Consider the following 25012-nt stretch of genomic DNA (forward strand, 5'->3'; position numbering starts at 1 on the left):
GGTGAGACATGCAGTTGTGCGGTATTTTATCTTGGTCCCTTTGTACCTGCAAAAAGAACAACGAGTTAGTACTTATGTTTTTTTAATGACGCACTAATGGGTACTCTGACTTCCCCTGTGTAATTATACAATGTGATGCCTTGCCTTGAGAATGTCGTCACCCAATCTATAATTGGGAAGGGCCACATAACGAATGAAAATAAAAAAGCTAAAATGAATAAAAGATAAAAAATATTTTTTGTTTTTTTACGGAGTGCCACACGGTCCGTGGTGGGTACATACTGCTCATTTTGGGCCTCGCAAACATGAACCAGAGAAGACACATTCAATAGTGGAAATTCACAGAAGATGTCACGGTCCGTGGTGGGTACCACAGTCTCTTTTGGTCCTCATGATCTTTGACAAGTGTCTATGAGGTCTTTCAGGTGTGTTTCACGAAGGGTATCATGGTTCGTGTAATGTTGCATGGTCCGTGAGACCTCTCGTATACTTACACTTGGGTATAATCTTAGTCAATTTTTCCCTTACACTCACTTTTGCTAAATTCCGTTAGTTATCAATGCACAACAACAATTTCGAAGGTGTTTTCATAAATGGATGCAATTAATGTACTCAACTCAACAAAATCTACATATCCACATCACAATCTAGAAAGCAATTTTATTCATTTCAATTATACCCACAACCGAACAACCCCTATTTTCTTTATTTCAATTCATTTTGCTCAACTTCAACAAGTATACACAAACAACCAAGTATTTGGAGAGCATTTACACATACACATTCATCATTCGTACTAAATCCATCACATAGCACAAACACCTACACCAAAAATCAAGAAAAGCAACAATTCCATTCTATACCCATAACAAGTAGAACCCCAAAAGACAAACATCAATTCGAAATAATAAAATATGAACAAAAAGTACTAAATCCACACTTTATTATAGATAAGATCAAATTTCTATCAAGTGGGCAGAGGAACTTATTTCAAATTAGTCCAATTTTTCGCACTAAAAGAAGAAGATGAACTTGAATCTAGGTTTTCCTTGCAATATAGAACTAGGGTTTAAATTTTTCTTTGATTTTGAGTTATAGCTAATGAAAAACCATTTTAATAGCCAGAGGAGACGTTACAAATGATAAGAAAGAGAAAGAGCCCAACCTTTGGCGCTAGGAATGCTTTTAAACATTAATTTTTGGGATTCAGGTCGCGCGGGTTGGGTCGGGTCGGGTTAGTGACTGCCAACTTACCTGTGTGTCACGACCCAGGGTTATTCCCTTGATGTAACACGACGTACTCGACCCCGAAGAGGTCTTATACAAGCCCTTAGCATATCATAAACATAAGTAATAGAAATGATGAGAAATTTAAAACTTTTTACAATCAAAGTCTTTTCATAAAATCAAAATAGAAGTCTAGAAATTGTCTCATTAACCATCTAATACAATTGAGAATCAATAAGGGTCACAACCCTTTTACAACATTGTACCAAACCAAAATGTTAGAAGAAACTAGAAATGACAACTTTCGTCCTCGAACCATGAGGACTCACCAAAAGCGTGGAGAATAGTCAACGCAAGCTTTATAATCAAGAAGGAAGCACACCTCAACAACCTAGCCCCACACTTATACAAAAATGTAGAAAATATAGGTTAGAACAAAATTGCATCAAGTATGGAAGCCATGCATAAAAATCCTTAAAACATGCTAAAATGGACAATTTAGTTGAAACCATGCTCTTTATCAACTTTAAGAATCTTTCTACACAATTGTGTAAATACATAAGTCACACCATTTCATAAGAAACTCTAAGCTATACTTTTGCAATGCATAGACAACATCTCATAATCATAACTAATACTAAGTACCACATTTAGGTCACCATAATCATGCATATCATTCATTGAACTCATCCATAACCAATACTCATAGACAAGGAAACATTCATCATCATAGCTTGTAGCAAGTGAAGTCACTCTTAGAAACAATCCATATCATACATGCATAAATTCATATATCTTCCTAGCATAAGGAAACCACACCATAACCCCTTTTCAATGTCTACTTGTACAATGTATAAGTGAAGTACTGTACCCCCACTCACACTAAGTAAAGCTCATTGAGAAGTCATAAGTATAGTTCATGTTCATGTTGATATCATAATTCAAATTCTTGTCATATAGGGAAATAGCCTTAACCGACATAGACCATGTGAGCTACATGGAATTTGGTGTACTGCCCCACACGAAAAAGAGGTGTCCTACTTGCCTAAGGCAGAACTAGTTTATTAGGTTAGGTGGATCCGTTTGCTAAAGACCTATGTGGACACACAGTAATGGGATAAGGAGATTGTTACTAGAAACCTGGACTAACTGAAGTAAAAGGTTTCCATCTCATGATATAACTGTTTTGGGAACCTGGAGTGACTGGCGTAAAAGGAACCCATTGGGAAGCCGGACTAAGTGGCGTAAAAGCTTCCATCTCATATTCATATCCACTCGGTGCTAAGCATAATTCCCTTTAATATTCATGTGAAGTTTTAACTTAGGTTCATGTTCATGAAAGAATTCCATAGACCTCAAACCAACATGGTATCATGATAGCTCATAGATTCATTAGGTGAGAATGTCCTTTCAACCTTAGAGTCATTATTATGTGAGTGAACCTTCCACATCATGTTCATAGTGTGCTTATGAGAATAGCCTTTCAAGCAACACACCAACATTATCATAATCATAGACATTTCATGCATAGTCATGACTAAGGGTATGGGTAGAATAGTGTTTCAACAATACCAGAATTACACAATTGTCATAAAATCTTCACCCTCTAAGTGAATCATAAGCTCATACACAATTCTCATATATATATGTATAAAGTCTCATAATTTTCCCTTCAAGGACCATGAATCACAATCAACCCAAACATGTAGAATAACTACATTAGTTATGGAGAATATCATTATTCAATAAACTCAATCAATATAGAAATAATCAATTGACATGATTCTATAATCAATCAAAGAACATCATGAAATCACAATTTAGTAATATGGGGGACTCATAGGTTCTTTGGGGGGGGGGGGGAATTCATCATATTTTAAAAATAAATCATCAATTTAATCATAATCCTTCATAAATCAACCATTGAAAACGTTTTCAAAGAGAACCCATTACTTAGATTGAAACTCTAGCTTTTTGGGAAATGGGAAGCTTCGAAATCAAGTTTTGAAGGGACTGTATGGGTGAAGGCTACCCATAGATGAAAACCCACAAAACCTTATGAATATTCCTCACGAAATGATTGCAAATATCAGGCCTTGAACCCTAGACGTTGACTTCTTCTTTTTCTTCAATGGAGGTTTTAGTGAGAGAAATATTTGGGAGGGAATGAGTTTATTTTGGGGTCTTTTAAGAATGAATTAAAAGACTTACTTTAGAAGACGATTAGGTTTATATAGGTAGTTTAATTAGTGTTAAATGACCGTACTTAATTAATTAATTAAACCTAAGCCCCTTAACCTCCAACTTAAAAACTAAATGACCAATAACGTGTTCACCCACGAGACCTCACCCACGGACCGTGGGTAGATCTATGGACTGTACTAGTCAAACATGGTTGATGGACTGGGACTAGGAAAACAGGGGAAGGTCCAGCCTTGACCCACGACCCCCACCTACAGGGCGTGGGTCCATCCACAGATCGTGGATGCCCTGGTGGGTAGACTGCCTTTTGATAGCCTTTTGGGCTGTCTCAAGATCCTCCTCAAGGACCTTTGATTGGTCCTTGGGGGGGTCATTCCTTGACTCTACAACCAAAACCACTTATATAAAGTACCGGAGGTTATTTTATGACTCTAACCTTTCCGTTAAACCCCAATTACGCTACTAGTTTACACCATAGGTTGTAGCTTAGTTTTACTATTTTTTCCATAATGTTACATTATCTCCCCTTGGGGACATTCATTCTTGAATGATGATCTAGACACCTTACTGGATTAAAGACTCAAGACTAGCATCCCATCATGCATGAAACATAAAAATAATGCACAATTCAAAGGAGGAAACATCAACTCCATGGCAACACATAATCAATTCAATACAAGAGAGTCAGAACTACATCTAACAACCCAATATGCATGAAACTCAATAAATTCTAATGTGCATAGGAGGAACTACCTATTTCAACTAAAAGCAAGCTCAACACCATCATTATGGAGCCAATATGCCATTTTATCAAAACATAACAAAACATGTTCATCAAATCACCTCATGAAGTCAAATATGCCATCATCATACTAAAATGCACAATCAACATGAGGAACATATAACTCATGGAAAATTCATTTTTTATACTAAATATAAATTTTCTCAAGAACATGCATATCATAAGGAAATCCTAAAGAACACATATAGCACACATGACTCTCAAAGCACCACATTCAAGAGGAATTACTTATCTCAAGCTTGGACAGGAGTAGAAGGAAAAAAATGAGGATAGCGGGACTTCGTATCGGCCTCGGCCTCCCACGTAGCACCATCAACTAAACGATTACTCCATAAAAACCTTCACGGAATCTATTTCCTTGTTTCTCAACCTTTTAACTTGCCTGTCTAATATTTCTACCGGAACATCTTCATATGAAAGACTCTCATCACCTCCCAACCCTTCTAAGGGAATGATGGATATCGGATCGCCAATACACTTCTTAAGCATAGAAACATGAAATACCGAGTAAACCAGGGCCAACTTATTTGGCAAGTCTAACTCATAGGCAACTTTCCCAACACGCTTCAAAATTTGGTATGGGCCTACATACCTGGGACTAAGTTTCCCTTTCTTGTCAAACCTTATCACACCTTTTGTAGGTAAGATTTTCAAATAGACCCAATCATCAACTATTCTAACATCGGCATAAGACTTTTGCCGACTTTGGGCCGTCTTCAACCTCTCTCTAATGAGTCAGACTTTCTCAATGTCCTCATAATCTAGTTCAGGACCAATTAGAGCAATTTCACCTACTTCAAACCAACCAACCAGACACCTACATCTCCTACCATACAAGGCTTCAAAATGAGCCATGGCAATACTTGAGTGGTAACTATTGATGTAGGAAAACTCTACTAACAGTAGATGGTCAACCCAATTACCTTTGAAGTCTATAGAACACGCCCTCAACATATCCTCTAAGGTTTGGATGGTGCGCTCCTCTTGACCATCCGTTTGAGGGTGAAAGGACGTGCTAAGCTTGACCTTAGTATCAATCCCTTTTTGGGATGCCTTCCAAAAGTGTGAAGTTAATTGAGTACCCCGATCCGAAATAATAGATAAGGGAACCCCATGCAACTTCACTATCTCATTGATGTATAATTTGACATAGTCTTCCACCGAAACAGATATCTTGATGGGAATAAATTGGGCAAATTTTGTCATTCTACAAACAATGACCCAAATAGAATCATGTTGCCTTCAAACATGAGGCAAACCCAAAATAAAATCCATATTCATATCCTCCCACTTCCAAGTGGGAATATCTATATCTTGGGACAAGCCTCTCAGACTTGTTGAGTACCGAGTATTTCAACCCAACTAATATGGGATCAAGGTCTTGTTTATACTTCACGTCCATCACAAAGGATGATTCGGAACCATTATAGACCATGACACCACCGTTGGTGGAATCCACTAGTTGAACACCTAGCCGGGCCAACCTATGCACATCACGAACAAATTCTTTCTTTTAATCCTCTATATGAGCCACACTACCCATTGACAATCTACTAAGGGCATCCACAACTACATTCGCTTTGCCGAGGTGGTAAAGGACGCTGATGTCACAATCCATCAAAAGTTCTAACCACCTTGTTTGTCGAAGAATCAAGTCATTTTGTCGGACTAACTGGCGTAAAAGCTTCCATCTCATATTCATATCCACTCGGTGCTAAGCATAATTCCCCTTTAATATTCATGAGGTTTATGTTCATAAAATAATGCCCTATTAATCAAACCAACATGGTATCATGATAGCTCATACATTCATTAGGTGAGAATGATCTTTCAACCTTAGAATCATTAATATGTGAGTGAACCTTTCGCATCATGTTCAAAGTGTGTTCATGAGAATAACATTTCCATTAATAAAACAACATTATCATAATCATAGACATTTCATGCATAGTTATGTGTAAGGGTATGGGGAGAATAATCTTTCAACAATCCCACAATTAGACCATAGTAATAAAATTGTTACCCTCTAAATGAATCATAAGTTCATACACAATTCTCATAAACATGTATAAACCCTTATAATTTTCCCTTTAAGGACCATGAATCACAATCAACCCAAACATATAGAATTACTACATTAGATATGGATAATATCATGATTGAATAAATTCAATCACTATAGACATAATCAATTGATATGCTTCTATAATCAATCAACCCACATCATGAAATCACAGTTTAGTAGTATGAGGGATTCATGGGTTCTTTTGGGGGGGGGGGGAGGGATTTCATCTTAATTCGATAATAAATCATCAATTCAATCATAATCCATCATAAATCAACCATTGAAAACGTTTTGAAGAGAACCCATGACTTAGATTGAAACCCTAGCTTTTGGGGAAATTGGATGCTTTGAAATCAAGTTTTGAAGGGACTCTATGGGTGTAGGCTACCCATAGCTGAAAACGTACCATACCTTAAAAAGATTCCTCACGAAATTGAGTGGAAAGATCAGTCCTTCAACTCTAGACCTTGACTTCTTCTTCTTCTTCAATGGAGGTTTTAGTAAGAGAAATATTTGGGAAGGAATGAGTTTATTTTGGGGTCTTGAAAGAATGAATTAAAAGACTTAGTTTATAGGTCTATTAGCTTTATATAGGTAGTTTAATTAGGTAGTTTAATTAATTAACCCTAAGCCCTTCCCTTAACCCCCAACTTAAAAACTAAATGACCAAAACTATGTTCACCCACGAACAGTGGGTGGGTCAACACACCGTATTGGTTAAATGTGGGTGATGTATTGGGACTAGGAAAATAGGGGAAGGTCCAGCCTTGACCCACGACCCCCACCTACGGGGCATGGGTCAATCCACGGATTGTGGATGCCCTCGTGGGTAGGCTGCCTTTTGACAGCTTTTTGGGCTGACTCAAGGACCCTTGGTTGGTCCTTGGGGGGTCATACCTTGACGTCTACACCTAAAAGTATTTATATCAAGTACCAGAGGTTACTTAACGACTCTAACCTTTTATTTAAACCCCAATTAGGCTATAAGTTTACAACTTAGGCTCTAGCGTAGTTTTACTATTTTTTCCGAAATGTTATACCGTGGTGGGACGTGAAGCTGCTCGTGAAGATCACCACAGCCCGATAAGTTCCCATGAATAGTACTTGGCAAAAAAACTTACATGTAGGTTCACTCGAGGCTAAGCAATTCATCTAACGTCAAACGAACTGTAGACCCTTCCGTGATCCATTTTATTCATTTTACAGTGGGTTTATGCTTTTGGCATGTGTCTTTCACGGTCCGTGAAGTTTCCTATGAGGTTCACCACGACCCGTTAGAGGGCCCGTTAAAAACTCTCATGCTTTGACTTAGCTCCACCTTTCCCAACCTTTCATGCGCACATGCACTCATTGTGACACTAAAAGATTAATGAAATTATACAACAATGTAAACTACCTATTACAATTACAGTCATGGGTTGCCTCCCAAGTAGCGTACAATTTAACGTCGCGGCGTGACAGAACTTACTTGATTACTCAGAATTTATCAAGCTTGCACTCTTCGACTATCTTTACCTCCTCCGGGACTCCCAAGTATGCTTTGACTCACTGGCCATTTGCCTTGAATCTCTCTCCTTTTGCATTCTCAAGTTCAATAGATCCCGAATGAAACACTTGAGTAACTTTGAATGTTCCTCACCATTTGGATCTTAGTTTACCAGGAAATAGGCGTAACGTTGAGATGAAAAGTAGAACCAACTCACCAGGGCTGAATGTCCTCTCAATATACTTATCATGATACATCTTCATCCTTTCATTACAAAGAACAAATCTCTCATGAGCTTTCTAATGGAATTCATCTAGTTCATTGATTTGATCTAATCTCAAGTCCATTACTTCATACCGACTCAAGTTTAACTTCTTCACTGACCAAAGAGTCTTATGCTCCAGTTCAATAGGCAAATGACATGCCTTTCCAAACACTAACTGATATGGTGACATACCAATGGGTGTTTTGAAAGTTGTCTGATATTCACATAGAGCATCATCTCACTTCCTCGCTCAATCGGTTCTATTAGAATTCACTGTCTTCGCCAATATTGGTTTGATTTCCCTATTTGAAATTTCTACTTGACCACTTGTTTGTGGATGATAAGTTGTCACTAATTTGTGCTATTTCACCCCATATTTGGCCAAAAGTGTGATGAATACTTAATTACAGAAGTACGAGCCTCCAGAACTGATAATGGCTCTAGTTGTTCCAAATCTGGAAAAAATGTTCTTCTTTAGGAAACCTATAACACACTTACCTTCATTTTCATGCAAGGCTACAACCTCAACCCACTTAAAAACATAATCCACTACCACCAGTATATAATTCTTCCCATAGGAGCTCAAAAATCGTCCCATGATGTAAATCCGTCAAACATCAAACAATTCAACCTCCAGAATAAGTGTCATTGGTAGCTCATGACAACGATAGATAACTCCTTGTCATTGACACACATTACAGCATTTACCCAAGTCGAACGAATCATTATGGATTGTAGGGCAGTAATATCCACTTTGGAACACCTACTGGGCAGTATGTGCACTCCCATGGTGACCACCTACTGGAGAGGAGTAACAGGTTTCTAAGATACTAAGTATTTCAGCTTCAGGTACATATAGCCTAATGATGTTATCAGCACACTCTGTATAAATACGATTCATCCCTGAAAAACTTACCCGCAACATGTAGGAATTTCTTCCTATGTTGAAATGTTAACCCTTAGAGTATCAACTCACTGACAAGATATTTAGAAAAGTCAGCAAACCAAGGAATGAGATCCAGAGTAGAAGCTAATATCTGCTCATCTGGGAATGACTCATCAATGTCTAGCTCAGCTTCTTCCATCTTCTTTGCCTCCAACCTGGACAGGTGATCAGCCACCTGATTCTCACAACCCCTTCTATCCTTTACTTAAAAGTCAAACTCTTGAAGTAACAACACCCATCTTATCAATCTCGTGTTTGCATATTTCTTCGCCATTAAGTATCGTAGTGCTATATGGTCGGTGTGAATCACCATTCTAGTACCTAGAAAATATGACATGATTTCTAAAAGGAATAAACTACTGCGAGCAGTTCCTACTCAATTACAGTGTAATTTAGTTGCGCTCCATTCGACGTCTTGCTAGCTTAGCAGATCGGGTGAAAGATCTTTTTTTTGCTTTTTCCCTAGCACAACTCCCAAGGAAGTACAACTCGCATTACACATTACCTAAAATGTCACTCAAAAGATTTTGTGCATGCTTCATAAAAAATGAACTTTACCTCTTTCTCTAGCAACTTACACAAAATGTGTGCAATTTTTGAGAAATCTTTGATGAAGCGCCGATAAAACACTGGATGACCCAGAAAACTAGTCATTCCTTTTACAGAGATAGGTGGGGAAACTTTTCTATCCCCTCAATGTTTGCTTTGTCTACCTCCAACCCTTTCTGTGACACCTTATGCCATAGGACTATGCCTTCTTTGACCATGAAGTAGCATTTCTCCCAGTTTAGCACAAAGTTAGACTCCTCACATCTCCGTAGTGCCCTGCTAAGATTTAATAAACAGTCATCAAAAGTGTAACCAACCACAGAGAAATAATCTACGAACACTTTCGAAGTGTCCTCTACCATGTCTAAAAAGATGGACATCATACACCTCTAAAAAGTTGTTGGTGAATTACACAATCCAAACGGAATGCATTTGAATGCATATGTACCATAAGGACATGTGAAAGTAGTTTTCTCCAGATCTTCTAGAACAATTGATATCTGATTGTAACCAAAGTATCCATCTAAGAAGCAATACGAGCCTTTACCATCCAGTCTATGAAGAATTTGGTCCATGAATGGCATTGGAAAATGGTATTTCAAGGTCCACTTGTTCAGCTTTCTATAGTCCATGAACATTCACCAACCTATAACCGGTGTCTGTGAAATCAACTCATTCTTCGCATTGGTGACCACTGTCATACCACCCTTTTTGGGCACACACTGCACTGGGCTAACCCAATGAATATCTGAAATAGGGTACACCACCCACGCATCAAACCACTTAATAATGTCCTTTTTTACCACCTCTCGCATCAGCGGATTCAACCTCCTATGGTGCTCTATACCTGGGCTACAATCTTCCTCAAGCTGGATTCTGAGGGTGCAAATACCCGGAGGTATTCAAATGATGTCAGCTATGGTCCACCCAATTGCCTTTTTGAACCTTATCAAGACTTTCATTACTTCTTGCACCTATTCATTGTTAAGATTAGCAGTCAAAATAGCTGGCAGTGTATTAGTAGCACCCATAAAAACAAACCTCAAGTTCCCAGTCAACTATTTCAACTCAAGCGCAGGCGATTCCTCATTTGGTGGCTTTGGTGGAGGACTTGGTCTATTTTTGTATCACCCCAGAATCTGGCAATCAAAACTAGGGATAATTGTGTGGGGGTGGCATGCCATGGAAGAGGGCAAGAGCCTAAGAGGCCTAAGAAATTGGTGAAGGAAAACATTTTTTCTTCCCAAGCCAACTTGGCGAGGTAGTGTGGTCGCCAAAGCTGCTTGGCGATCTGCCAAGTAGTAACCCCATCGCCTAGTGGACAGCCTAGGGAGCCCTAGATATTGTAAAATTTGGTGAGCTAAGTCGGGGCTCACCGTTCCAGTCGGCGCTTCACCAAATGCTCTACCCCATCGGCTATTGGACCAGCCCCCTTGAGGGAGCTACTATAAATTTAAGCGAGCTAAGGTTCCATTTGGCGAGTTACCAAGTGCCCTTGGCGAGATTCTGCATGAAAAGCTGCAAATTTTAAGTTCAGGTCTTAAATGTCTTTTCGTTGTTTTATTAATGCAATAGTACGTCATTTGGAACTTAACCTAAAAGAGTATATACGTATTTTATTGTCAAATTTTCCCCAATCTAAGTCATTCTCTCAAGAACCCAACAGCTTCCTCCCAAATATTTCTCTCACTAGAACTTGAAGAAGAAGAAAGAGTTCTAGCTAGGGCCAAGGTCAATCCTCCAATCCTCAAGCATTTCTGTGCTTTGTGTCACGACCCAGGGGGACCCCCTATATTTAACATGACGTATAGAACCCCGAAGGACTCCATACAAGCTACTTAGTCCTCATAACATAAAGCATTAGAACAATCAAGAGTAAAAACAATATTTAAGTACAAAACATCTTTCAAGAAAAGCGGAAGTCTAACTCATGTCTCAATATAGCCATCTGTTACAATCGAATGAAAGTTTGGCCTAGCCCATGCATCATGTTCAAAAAGGAAATACGATAGTTAAACTACTATAAATAAAGACATCTTCGAACCATGAGGACTCACCAAGCTTGAAAAGAGATCAAAGTCCAAGTTCTAGCCAATAGAATGGAAACACTGCCTATCAGTCCCTACATTTAGGGAAAATGTAGGCAAGAGTATGTGTTAGTAAAAAAATGCACTAAGTATGATAACTATGCATAAAAAGATTTAAAACATGCTGAAAAGGACATTTCATGATAAGCAATATGCCAAGTTTAAACGTCATAATATAAATAGTTGGAAAACATAGGTAATAACATCATGGTGAATGCAAGCTAAATCATCTTTAAGTCTTTGAGAATATATAAGATACTTCTTTAAGTAACCTTAGTTCATTAGTCACCTTGTTGTGGGTGAATTAGCCTTAACCGACATAGAGATCATATGAGCTAAAACATGACCACCCGGTGTCTCCCACACCAAAAAAGGTTATTCTACTTGCCTAAAGTAGAACCATGAACATATAGCTTAAGTGGATCCACTAGCTAATCAACCTATGAGGGGACATAGTTATGGGATAAGGAGATTTCTACTAGAAACCCCGCTTCTACTCACAGGAGAGCTTCGATCTAATGAGAGTTCTTCTAGAAACCCGACCTCTACTCACGAGAGATCTTCCCTCTCAATGTCAATATCCACTCGGTGCTAAGCATAATTCCCACAGAATAGTATTTTCAAACTTATTCTCGTTATTCATGGAAAGGCATGTCATCTTGCCAATCCAATCTGGTTCATTAGGGTACCTCTTATCCATTGATTCAATTAGGTGAAAATACCCTTTCAACATAAGAATCCCTTCTATGTGATAAAAACTTTAACATCATGTATGTAAGTGTTTTAAGAGAATAATCTTTCAACAACACAACATCAACATCATTGGCACTTTACTCTCAAAGTACCCTTAAAACATTTATATAGGCTTTATAAGATCATGCATAAACTCATACTTTGCCCTTTCAAGGTTCAATGCTACTTTCATTCACCAAATCTAGCATTCTAACATTAGATAGGGATTTTATCATAAATTCAAGTAAGTTCTATTACTGCATGCTTTAGATCACAAAACTCTTCTTTCATAATCAACAACCCAACTATATGAGATCACAATTGGAAAACATGGGGTTTACATGGTTTCATAGAGAAAACATCATAAATTGTAAATCATCAATTCATGAATATTTAGACATAATTAAACCATTCAGATCAATAAACAAAGGAACCCATGATGTTTGAGGAAAAACCCTCGATAATTGGGGAATCCTACCATTTGAAATAGAGAAATTTGGGGATTCCATGGGTGAAAGGAACTCATGGATGAAAGCTATCATACCTTGACTCCAATTACTAGTCTTCAATGGAGAATTTGGATCCTTAGCTTCAAACCCTAGCTGAATCTTCTTCTTCTTCTTTAAGTTCTAGAGAGAGAATATTTGATAGGAGTTAGTTTTCTTTTTGGATTTAGGAAGAATGAATTAAATAGGTCTAATTTTGAGGGGTAAAAAGGCTTATATAGTGGTTCTAAAAATAGGCAAAACGACATAGTATATGAATTAATTAATTAGGAAAAGACCCAACTAACCCTAAAAATAACTAACTGACGACCATCCACGGACCCCAGTCGATGGACCGTGGTCTGACCCACTGCCCGTCCTGGTTGACCGTCGTTTGGGATCTGAGACCATGATTTGGGGTCTCGAACCATGGAACCCGACCATAGACCGTGGCTTGACCTATGGTCTATAGGTCGAGTCGTGGTCCTGGACATCTGAACTTAGGCAGGTTGGCCAACCCACGGAACCCACCTATTATCTGTAGGTCCACCTACGACCGTCTCTTGTCCTCGTGGGTGGCCCCTGCAGGTTATGAAATTTTGGTTCCTTTCCACTTTTCGGATACGGGGTGTTACAATATCTCCCCCTTGGGACCATTCATCCTCGAATGAGATTTAAACTGGTTCTAAAAGAGTATAAGAGGAACTAACAACCCAACCTACGATGCAATCCAATCAACCAAAGAGGAATTATCGACTCTAAGCTAGGATGTTCTCAAAGCATCAAAGGAGGGGTGAAATAACTCTATCAGCCCCCTATGCATGCAATGCTCAGAAAATAAGGACAAAACATCAACCCCAAACTCATCATACTCCAATGCATCAAAAGAAAGTAAGAACAATATCTAGCAACCCAATATGCATGAAATTCAAAATTTCTCATGTATTAAGGATGAACTTCCTTCTCAAAACTAGAAGCATGCTCAACACAATCTCATGGAGCCTGTATGCAACTCATTCTCAAAGAACACAACAAATGCATGTTCAACAATTATCTCATGAAGTCTATAGGCAATTCATACTCAATGCACAACAACATGAGAAAAGTAACTCATATAAGCCATTCTTTGAAAACATAAGCTTTTACATAAACATGCGTAATCATAAGGAAATCATGGAAACACATGACTCCCAACATATAAAACAACCCAAAAGGAACTCATTACCTCAAGCTAGAGTAGGAGTAGAAGGAAAGAGATGAGGATATCGGGACTACATAGCGGCCTCGGCGTGCCAAGTAGCACCCTCAACTAAGTGATTCCTCCATAGAACATTCATGGAGGCAACTTCCTTGTTTCTCAACTTTTTGACTTGCCGGTCTAAGATCTCAACCGGTACCTCCTCTTAAGCAACATTCTCTTTAACCTCCAAACCCTCTAAGGAAACTATGGATGTTGGATCTCCAACACACTTCTTAAGCATAGAGACATGGAAAATCGGATGCATCGATGCCAACTCATTTGGCAAATCTAGCTCATATACAACCTTGACAACACGCCTCAAAATCTTATATGGGGCTACAAAATAGGGACTAAGGTTTCCTTTCTTTCAAAACCTCACAACACCCTTCATGGGAGAAATTGACTTCCTTGTTTCTCAACTTTTTGACTTGCCGGTCTAAGATCTCAACCGGTACCTCCTCTTAAGCAACATTCACATTAACCTCCAAACCCTCTAAGGAAACTATGGATGTTGGATCTCCAACACACTTCTTAAGCATAGAGACATGGAAAATCGGATGCATCGATGCCAACTCATTTGGCAAATCTAGCTCATATACAACCTTGACAACACGCCTCAAAATCTTATATGGGGCTACAAAATAGGGACTAAGGTTTCCTTTCTTTCAAAACCTCACAACACCCTTCATGGGAGAAATTGTCAAATAAACCCAATCATGAACCTCAAATTCAAGATCCTCCTTCTAACATCGGTATAAGACTTTTGCCGACTTTTGGGCCATTTCCAACCTTTCTCTAATAAGCCGGACTTTCTCAATACCTTCATAGACTAGCTAGAGACCTATCAAGGCAACTTCACTCACCTCAAAAAACCCTGTAGGTTATCTACACCTTCTACCATAAAGAGCCTTAAAGGGAGCCATACCAATATTAGAGTGATACCTATTATTATAGGCAAATTCTATCAATGGCAAATTGTCATCCCAATTACCCTTAAAATCAATCACACAAGCCCTCAATATGTCTTCCAAAGTCTGAATAGTACGCTCCGCTTGCCCATCAGTTTGGGGATGAAAAGTCGTGCTAAGATTAACCTTGGTACCTAGATACTTTTGGAAAGTCTTCCAAAATTGAGAAGTGAATTGGGTACCACGATCGTAAATGATAGACGAAGGCATACCATGCAATTTTAATATGAATCTCAAGTATATCTTAGCATAGTCTTCTGCCGAATAAGAAACTTTGACAAGAAGGAAATGAGCCGATTACCCAGATAGAGTCATGTTGTCACCGGGTGCGAGGCAAACCAACTATAAAGTCCATGTTCAAGTCTTCCCACTTCCATGTGTGAATTGCAATATCTTAGGATAAACCTCCCGGCCTTTGGTGCTCAACTTTCACTTGTTGACATTTAGACATTTGGCCACAAATCTCGGAATATCTCTTTTCATTCCATTCCACCAATAGACCTCATGTAGGTCACGATACATCTTGGTGGCTCCTGGGTGAATAGAATACTGAGAACTATGGGCTTCCTCAAAAATTTGTTCCCTCAAGTCATCAATATTCAGAACACATAACCGACCTTGGTACCTAAGTACCCCATCTCCCACTTGGGAGAAAGCCTCAATGGACTTTTTTAGTACCAACTCTTTCAATTCAACCAAAATGGGATCAAGACCTTGCTTAGTCTTCACATCCATCACAAAAGACGTTTCGAACCCACTATGGACCATGAATCCACCCTTGGAGGAATCCACTAGTTAAATACCTAGTCGGGCCAACCTATGGACATCACGGACCAACTCTTTCTTTACTTCATCTACATGAGCCACACTACCCATTTCCAATCTACTAAGAGCATCCACTACCACATTAGTTTTACCGGGGTGATAAAGGACACTGATGTCATAATCCTTCAAGAGTTCTAGCCACATCCTTTGGCAGAGATTTAAGTCCTTTTGACAAAACATGTATTATAGACTCTTATGATTGGTGAAAACAACAACATGGACCCATACAAATAATGCCTCCATATTTTTAAGCCAAACACAATCGCCGCTAACTTAAGGTCATGGGTAGGATAATTCTTCTCATGGATCTTAAGTTGCCTTGAAGCATAAGCAATCACCTTATCATTTTTCATAAGCATGCATCCCAACCCAACTCTAGAGGTATCACAATACACCACAAAACCATATGTACCTTCCGGTAAGTCAACACCGGAGTGGAAGTAAGTCTATCTTTCAACTCTTGGAAACTTATCTCACAAGCTTCCGACCACATAAACTTAGTCTTCTTTTGAGTCAAAGCCGTCAAAGGAGAAGCAATGGACGAAAATCCCTCAACAAACCTTCTATGGTAAACGGCCAAACCCAAAAAGCTTTTAATGTCGGAAGGAGTTAGAGGTCTAGGCAAACTCTTAATTGCATCCTTCTTCCTAGGGTCTACCTCAAACCCCTTGCTTGACACAATATGACCAAGGAAAGCTACGGACCTTAACCAAAATTCACACTTGCTAAACTTTTGAAAAAGTTATTGGTCCTTAAGAACTTTTAATACTATTTTTAAATGGTCCATATGTTCATTCTCACTTCTTGAATAGACCAAAATATCATCGATAAACACAATCACGAATATGTCTCGGTATTGCCTAAACAGTCTATCCATCAAGTCCATAAACGCCACTGGAGCATTAGTTAAACAAAATGACATCACTAGGAATTCATAATGGCCATACCGAGTTCAGAAATCCATCTTTTGAATATCATCCCCTCTCACCCTTAATTGGTGATAACCCGAACAAAGATCAATCTTAGAGAAATAACTAGCCCATTGAAGTTGGTCAAGCAAGTCATCAATTCTTGGAAGAGAATACTTGTTCATAATGGTAATTTTATTCAATTGACGATAATCAATGCACATTCGAAGAGATCCATCTTTCTTTCTAACAAACAACACGGGAGCACCCCATGGAGAGATACTCAATCAAATGAAACCCTATCCGACAAATCTGTTAGTTGCTTCTTCAACTCTTTGAACTCCGCCGCAGCTATTCAATAAGAAGGAATAGAAATAAGTTGTGTATCAAGAAGAAGGTCAATACCGAAATATATTTCCCGCTCGGGAGGAATATCAAGTAAATCATCGGGGAAAACTTCCAGGAACTCATTAACCACGAGAACAAACTCAAGAGAAGGGGTTTCAGAATGTATATCCCTCACCCTCATAATACAGTAAAAGCAACCTTTCGAGATCATCTTCCAAACTTTAAGGTAAGACACAAATTGACCTTTAGGCATAGAATTTACCCCCTTCCACTCTAAAATAGGCTCATTTGGAAACTGTAATCTGACCACTCGAGTTCTACACTCAATAGAGGCATAACAAGCATGCAACAAATCCATCCCAAGAATGACATTAATGTCTAACATGTCAAGTTCTACCAAGTCTACAAGAGTAACTCTAAGGGACAAGTAAATGGGACACCTTCTATAAACCCTCTTATCCACCACAGAATCACCAACATGAGTACAAACCAAAAAAAGTTCTAACAATACATCGGGAAGCATATCAAACTTCATGGCCACGTAAGGTGTTACAAAGGGCAATGTAGCACCAGGATTAAGCAAGTCATATACATCATGTTGAAAAAATTTTAACATACCGGTGACCATACACGAAGAGCTCTCTTGGTCACCTCGGGATTGAAGAGCATATAAGTGGTTTTTCTTTGGAGCATTGGAGTTTGAACTGCTAGGAGGAGCTTGCTTGCCTTCCCTTCATTTTGTCGTGAGAATGGGGAAATCTCTCATTTTGTGACCACTCTTCCCAAAACTAAATCAACCATCGGTGTCGGCTAGACACTTACCATCATATTTCTTCCAATATTTAGCACATGTAAACCTAGCAATAAAAGAGCCACCTTCATTACCTCCTTGAGGTTTACAGTTAGACACCATATCCTTGTTAAACTTAGGTGGAACATCAGAGGAAACTTGACCGGAAAACCCTTGATGAAACTTAGGATGGCCATGTCCATCAGATCTACGATGTGAGAAATTACCATCACTGGTCTTAGCCCTTTTTACCTCTCGAGACTTCTCCTTGAGTTTTGACTTCTTAATTTGTTGGGCGTACACCATAAGACGTGAGATGTCCATATCATGAATGAGCATTGCCATACGACATTCTTTCTCCACCAAGTCGGACACGCCTGTCAAAAACCTACTCATCTTAGCCCTCAAATCTGACACCATAGTTGGAGCATACTTGGTCAATTGAGTGAACTTTTGGACATACTCCTTCACATGCATACTTCCTTGACGAAGGTTAATGACATCTTGCACATTAACTTCCCTTAACTCTAGGGGAAAGAACCTTTCAAGAAACACCAATTTAAACACATCCACTCTATGGGACCCCCTCCCACCTGTCTCTCTCCCTTCTATTGATCATATCATACTTGATCAACATCTTTCAATTGGTAAGCGGCTAACTCCACCTTCTCCTCTGGAGTCACCCCCATAATAGCAAGTACCTTATAGACCTCGTCGATAAACCTTTGAGGATCCTCTTCCATTTTGGAGCCATAAAATTAGGGAGGGTTCATCCTTGCAAAATCCTTCACTCTTGAAGCCACCGAATTCACATTAGCATTCATAGGAGCTACAACCTCTCTATTGGCTTGAGTTGCCAAATATTGAGCCAGCATTTGAAAAGTTGACCTAACCTCTGCATTTATTACATTCCCAACGGAAGGATCTATCGAAGCTTGAGGAGCTTGAGGAGGAGCTCCTTGTTCCGCATTCTCCCTCACATTCCTTCTAGTATTAAGCCTTCGAAAATACATATCCTGAAGAGCATAAGGTAAGGATTAGAAGAGATACTTTATAGAGTTAAACTCTATGGCACCACTTTCAACCTAAGAATCCTTTCTCTGTGAGAAAGCCTTTCACATCATGGTTGCAAGTGTTTTATGAGAATAACCTTTTAACAACACAACATCATCATTGGAACTTTACCTTTAAAGCACACCTATACATTTACATTAGTTTCACAAGATCAAGCATAAACTCATACTTTGCCCTTTCAAGGTTCAAAGCTACTTTCAATCACCAAATCTAGAATTCTAACATTAGATAGGGATTTTATCATAAATTCAAGTAAATTGTATTACTTCGTGCTTTAGATCATAAAAATCCTCTTTCATAGTCAACAACCCAACTATATGAGATAACTATTGGAAAACATGGGGGTTTGCATGGGCTCATAGGGAAAACATTATAAAAGCATTGTAAATCATCAATTCATGAATATTTAGACATAATTAAACCATTCAGATCAATAATCAAAGGAACCCATGAAGTGCAAGGAAAACCCCTAGTTAAATGGGGAATCCTACCATTTGAAATAGAGGAATTTGGGGACTCCATGGGTGAAAGGAACCCATGGATGAAAGCTATCATACCTCAAATCTAATTACTAGTCTTCAATGGCGAATTTGGATCCTTAGCTTCAAACCCTAGCTAAATCATCTACTTCTTCTTTAAGTTCTAGAGATAGAATATTTGAGAGGAATTGGTTTTCTTTTGGGATTAAGGAAGAATGAATTAAATGGGTCTAATCTAGGGGTAAAAAAATCATATATAGGGGTTCTAAATATAGGCAAAGATACATAGTATAGGAATTAGTTAATTTGGAAAAGACCCAACAAGCCTTGAAAATAACTAAATCACGACCATCGACGGATCCCAGTCGACGGACCGTGGTCTGACCCATGGCCTTTTCTGGTGGACCGTCATTTGGGTTAGAAAACATGATTTGGGGTCTCGAACCACGGATTGTTGCTTGACCTAGAGTCCATAGGTCGAGTCATGGTCCTGGACCTCTCAACTTAGGCAGGTGGGCAACCCACGAAACATACCTACGATCCGTGGGTCCATCTACAGACCGTCTGTGGTCCATGTGGGTGGCACTTTTATGTTCTGAAACTTTGGTTCCTTACCACTTTTCGGATATGGAATGTTACACTTTGTAATCAAGGTATGATGGATTTTCATCCATGGGATCCATCCTCCCATGGAGTCCCCTAGAATTCCATAACTTGAAGAAGAATTTCCACAATTCTAGTTAGGGTTTCTTCCATTGTTGCAGGTTATGATAAATGTTGATCCAATTAAGTGGATTATTATTGTTTATGATTGAATTGATAGAATTGCATATATTTAGGATGAAATTGCATGTACCCATACCTATACTATGATTTTATGATTGAATTGAAATGTGGGTTTGATGCCATGTGAGGGAAACTCTATAGGTTAGATATCTCCTTGAAGGATTGATAATTTATGACTAGAATTGCATTATAATTAAAGCATAAGTGATTAATATGATGTTAATTGCTTGATAGTAGAGCATGTATGATGATCATGAGGCGTAGTGGTTGGGAAGTTAATCCTAGATGATGAATTGTTGATTGATTGATGATATGATGTGGAAGATATACTCCCCCTAATGAATTGCTAAGCATGATTGAATGAATGTGAAAGGTTTACTCACATAAATGATTCTAGGTTGAAAGGATTGGTCACCTAAAATTAATCTAGACTAAAATGCTTAATAAATGATGAGGCTAGAGGCATCTACCCTTGACCTCCATATTGAAGGATATGTGGTGATTTCCCATACTCCTTAATAGTGAACAAAAGGTGATTCCCCATATTCTTACTATGATGAATGGACATGGAGGTGAGTACCCATGATTCTTATGAAATGATGTGGAGGCGAGTACCCACATCATATAATGAGATTATGGAGGCGAGTATCCGCAATCTAAAAAGTAAGTAAGGCAAGAGGGAAATACCCGTTAGCCTTTATGAACTAGGCATTGAGGTGAATCCCTATGTCTTCAAAAGTAAGTATGACTAATGAGATTATGTTATAAAGTTGACTGACTTGGAGTGTTGCTAGATATGCCTTCCATGATGAAAGCTTGACTAGAGGTGGATGTCCTAAATCTTGGCAAAGGTTAATTAAGGTTACTCAAGGGAGTATTCCTCTTCCATTATGATTCTTATTATGTATTATTATGATTATGTCTTATGTCTTATTTTGACTAATGCTTATGTTATGTTGTTTATGCTAGCCATCATATTTAGTACTTGATTGTACGAACGCATACTATTGCCTATATTTTTATCAAATATAGGGTCCGGCGTTCCCAATTCTCACCCTTGTGTCTAGGTTCCTAGATGATTGTAAAGTGAAGCTTTGGTGAGTCCTCATTGTGTTTGAGGATTAGATCACCCTATCTCTTTTATGTCGTTCTCTTATGTTTGCGACTATTGTATGGACTGTGTCCCAAGATTTCTATTTCTTATGTTTAAATGGTTTGAGACAATGTTATGTTAGACTTCCGCTTGGTTATATGTAAAGACTTTAATTTTAGTGAAATGTTTTAAATTGATGCACCTTTTCTATCAATTTATGTTATGATATGCTAAGTGGCTTGTGTGAGGCCTCCTGGGGTCTTATACACCTTGTTACATCTAGGGGCACTCTTGGGTCGTGACAAACTTGGTATTAGAGCACAAGGTTTAGAATGGTTTTAGGATGTCTCAAACAACGTCTAGTAGAGTCTTGTTCATAAGTATGAAGCGCGCCATATTTATGAATAAGAAGCTATTAGATGTTAGGAAACTTTACTTCTCCAAGTTGTGCCATGGAGTTTAACTGTATAAGGTCTTTTTTCTAAATCCTTACCTAATGGTTTTAAGGATATCAATACTAGAAGGGTTAGTTCTAGAAGGATTGAGGGAGACAATGTCAATCAAAAGGTTCCTTCTCAAGCTCCGATTGATCCGTTGGCTGATAATATTACAATTGCGGAGTTTACATCGGCTTTCCAAGTGTTGGCTTAAGCCCCGATGGTCCAAGACAATAGAGAGGTGGTTTCTCCTATGAACCCAAATGTGGGTACGGCGGCGACAAGAGTGCGAGATCTTACAAGGATAAACCCTTCCAAATTTTATGGCTCAAAGGTTGAAGAAGATCCTCAGTTGTTTATCGATGAAGTCTACAAGATACTTCCTATTATGGGTGTGACTCTGGTAGATAAGGTGGAACTAGCCTCTTACCAACTCAATGGGGTTGCTCAGATTTGGTTCAATCAGTGAAAAGAGGCAAGGCCGGTGGAAGCGGGTCCCATAGAATGGGAAAGGTTCAAAAGTGAATTTCTTGATCGATTCTTCCCTCTAGAGATGAGAGAGGCCAAGTTACTTGAGTTCATCAACTTTAGGCAAGTAAATATGAGTGTAAGGGAATACACTTTGAAGTTCACTCAACTATCCATGTATGCTTCTTCCATTGTGGAAGATCGTAGGGCCAAGATAAGTAAGTTTGTGTTGGGAGTATCCAACATGGTATTCAAAGAGTGCCACACTGCTATGCTTGTCCATGACATCGATATTTCTTACTTTATGGCATGCCCCACAAATTAAGGAAGAAAAGCTCAAGGAAGGATCTAGGAAGATAAAAAGGGCTAGAGTGGATGATGGTAACTATTCTCATGCTAGGTCTGGTGGACAGGGTCGTTCAAGGTTTCGTCAAAATTTCTCTAGGCAAGGTTCTACAAATTCTCCTCCGAGGTCAACGAATGATTGGGTGTCTAACCCAAAACCACAAGGAGATGGTAATAGGCCTCTGACGCCTACTTGTGCTAAATGTGGGTGAAATCATGAAGGGAAGTGTCTAGCGGGCTCTAATGCGTGTTTCAAATGTGAAAAAATGGATCATAAAATAAGAAATTACCCTTCGGTTACTAAAAATAACGGAGACACTTGTCGTAGGGCTCAAACCTACCCTTCATCCGGTCCAAGTGGTTCAAGTGGAAATGCTCCAAAACAAACCCGTTTCTTTGCTCTCCATACTAGAGGTGATCAAGAGAGTTCTCCAGATGTAGTAACGGATATGTTAAAAGTCTTTCAATATTATGTGTATGCTTTCGTTGATCCAGGGGAAACTCTGTCCTTTGTGACCCCTTATATTGCTATAAGGTTTGATATGCTCCTCGAAGTGTTGTCAGACCCTTTTTCTGTTTCTACCTCCATTGGTTATTCTGTGGTGTTTAAAAGAGTCTGTAGGAGATGTCCCATTTCCTTTTCTCATAGGGTCACTCAAGTAGATTTTGTGGAACCTGATATGATTGACTTCCATGTTATTTTGGGCATGGATTGGTTGCATTCTTGCTATGCATCTATTGATTGTAGGACTAGAGTGGTCAAGTTTCAATTTCCAAATGAGCCTATCCTTGAGTCGAAGGGGGGAAATTTTATGCCTAGAGGTCGATTTTTTCCTACCTAAAAGTGTGGAAAAGGATTTCTAAGGGTTGTGTCTACCATATAGTGAGGGTGAAGGATTTAGAATCCAAAATCCCAAGTCTTGAGTCGGTCCCCATGGTAAAAGAGTTTCTAGAAGTTTTCCCCGATGACTTACCCGTTATTCCTCCCGAAAGGGAAATAGACTTTGGAATTGTCCTTCTCCCGGATACACAACCTATCTCTATTCCTCCTTATAGAATGGCTCCGACGGAACTTAAGGAATTGAGGGATTTGTTCGATAAGTGTTTCATCAGACCTATTATCTCTCCATGGGGTGCTCCGGTATTATTTTTTATGAAAAAGGATGGTTCTCTTCGTATGTGCATCGATTATTGACTGTTGAACAAAGTAACCATCAAAAATAAGTATCCTCGTCCGATAATAGATGATTTATTTGATCAACTTCAAGGGGAAAGTTATTTCTCTAAAAATGATCTTCGGTCGGGTTATCACCAATTGAGGGTGAAAAAGGAAGACAATCCAAAGATGACTTTTAGAACACGATACGACCATTATTAATTTTTGGTGATGTCCTTTGCTTTGACCAATGCTCCAGCGGCCTACATGGACTTGATGAATAGGTTATGTAGACAATACCTTTATATGTTCATGATTTTGTTTATCACTGATATTTTAATATATTCAAGGAGCGATGATGATCACATTAGTCATTTAAGGATTGTATTGCAAGTTCTCAAGGACCAATAACTTCGTGCAAAGTTTAGCAAATGTGAATTTTTGTTAAGGTCTGTAGCTTTCCTTGGCCATATAGTTTCGAGCAAGGGTATTGAGGTAGATCCTTTTAAGACTGATGAGGTCAAGAGTTGGCGTAGACCGCTATCACCAACATATATTAGAAGCTTCATGGGTTTGGTCGGTATTATAAAAGGTTTGTTGAAGGGTTTTACTCCATTGTTTCTCCTTTGACGGCATTGACTCAAAAGAAGGCCAAGTTTATATGGTCGGATGCTTCTGAGAAAAGTTTCGAAGAGTTGAAAGATAGACTTACTTCCGCTTTGATGTTGACGTTACTGGCAGGGATGGATAGTTTTGTGGTATATTGTGACGCCTCTAGAGTGGGGTTATGATGTGTGCTTATGCAAAATGGTAAGGTTATTGCCGATGCTTCAAGGCAACTAAAGGTGCATGTGAAAAATTATCCTACCCACGATCTTAAATTAGCGGCAGTGTTATCTGCCTTAGAGATTTGGAGGCATTATTTGTATGGGTCCATGTTGATGATTTCACCAACCATAAAAGTTTTCAATATGTGTTTACCCAAAAAGATCTAAATCTTCGGCAAAGAAGGTGTCTTGAATTATTAAAAAATTATGATATGAGTGTTCTCTATAACTCTTGTAAGCTAATATGGTGGTGGGTGCCCTTAGTAGATTGTCCATGGGTAGTGTTGTACATGTTGATTATGGTAGAAAATAATTGGCCTGAGATGTCCATAGATTTGGCCGATTGGGTGTTCGATTGGAAGATTCCACCAAGGGTGGTGTCATGGTTCATAAAGGTTCTGAATCATCTTTTGTGATAGATG

General features: G+C 38.8%; 1 protein-coding gene across 1 annotated transcript; it reads right to left on the reverse strand.

Annotated features, from left to right (window-relative positions):
* Positions 1 to 17070: 17070 nt before the first annotated feature.
* On the reverse strand, positions 17071 to 18668 carry LOC107060722 (uncharacterized). Its single transcript, XM_015308946.1, has 4 exons — positions 18552 to 18668; positions 17958 to 18450; positions 17193 to 17861; positions 17071 to 17138 (listed from the first exon to the last, which is right to left on the reverse strand). The coding sequence occupies exons 1-4, from the start codon at positions 18666 to 18668 to the stop codon at positions 17071 to 17073; spliced, it is 1347 nt and encodes a 448-aa protein (XP_015164432.1).
* Positions 18669 to 25012: the final 6344 nt, after the last annotated feature.

The sequence above is a fragment of the Solanum tuberosum genome, unplaced genomic scaffold (genome assembly GCF_000226075.1).
Source record: "Solanum tuberosum cultivar DM 1-3 516 R44 unplaced genomic scaffold, SolTub_3.0 scf00007, whole genome shotgun sequence".
In the NCBI taxonomy this organism is placed as follows: domain Eukaryota; kingdom Viridiplantae; phylum Streptophyta; class Magnoliopsida; order Solanales; family Solanaceae; genus Solanum; species Solanum tuberosum.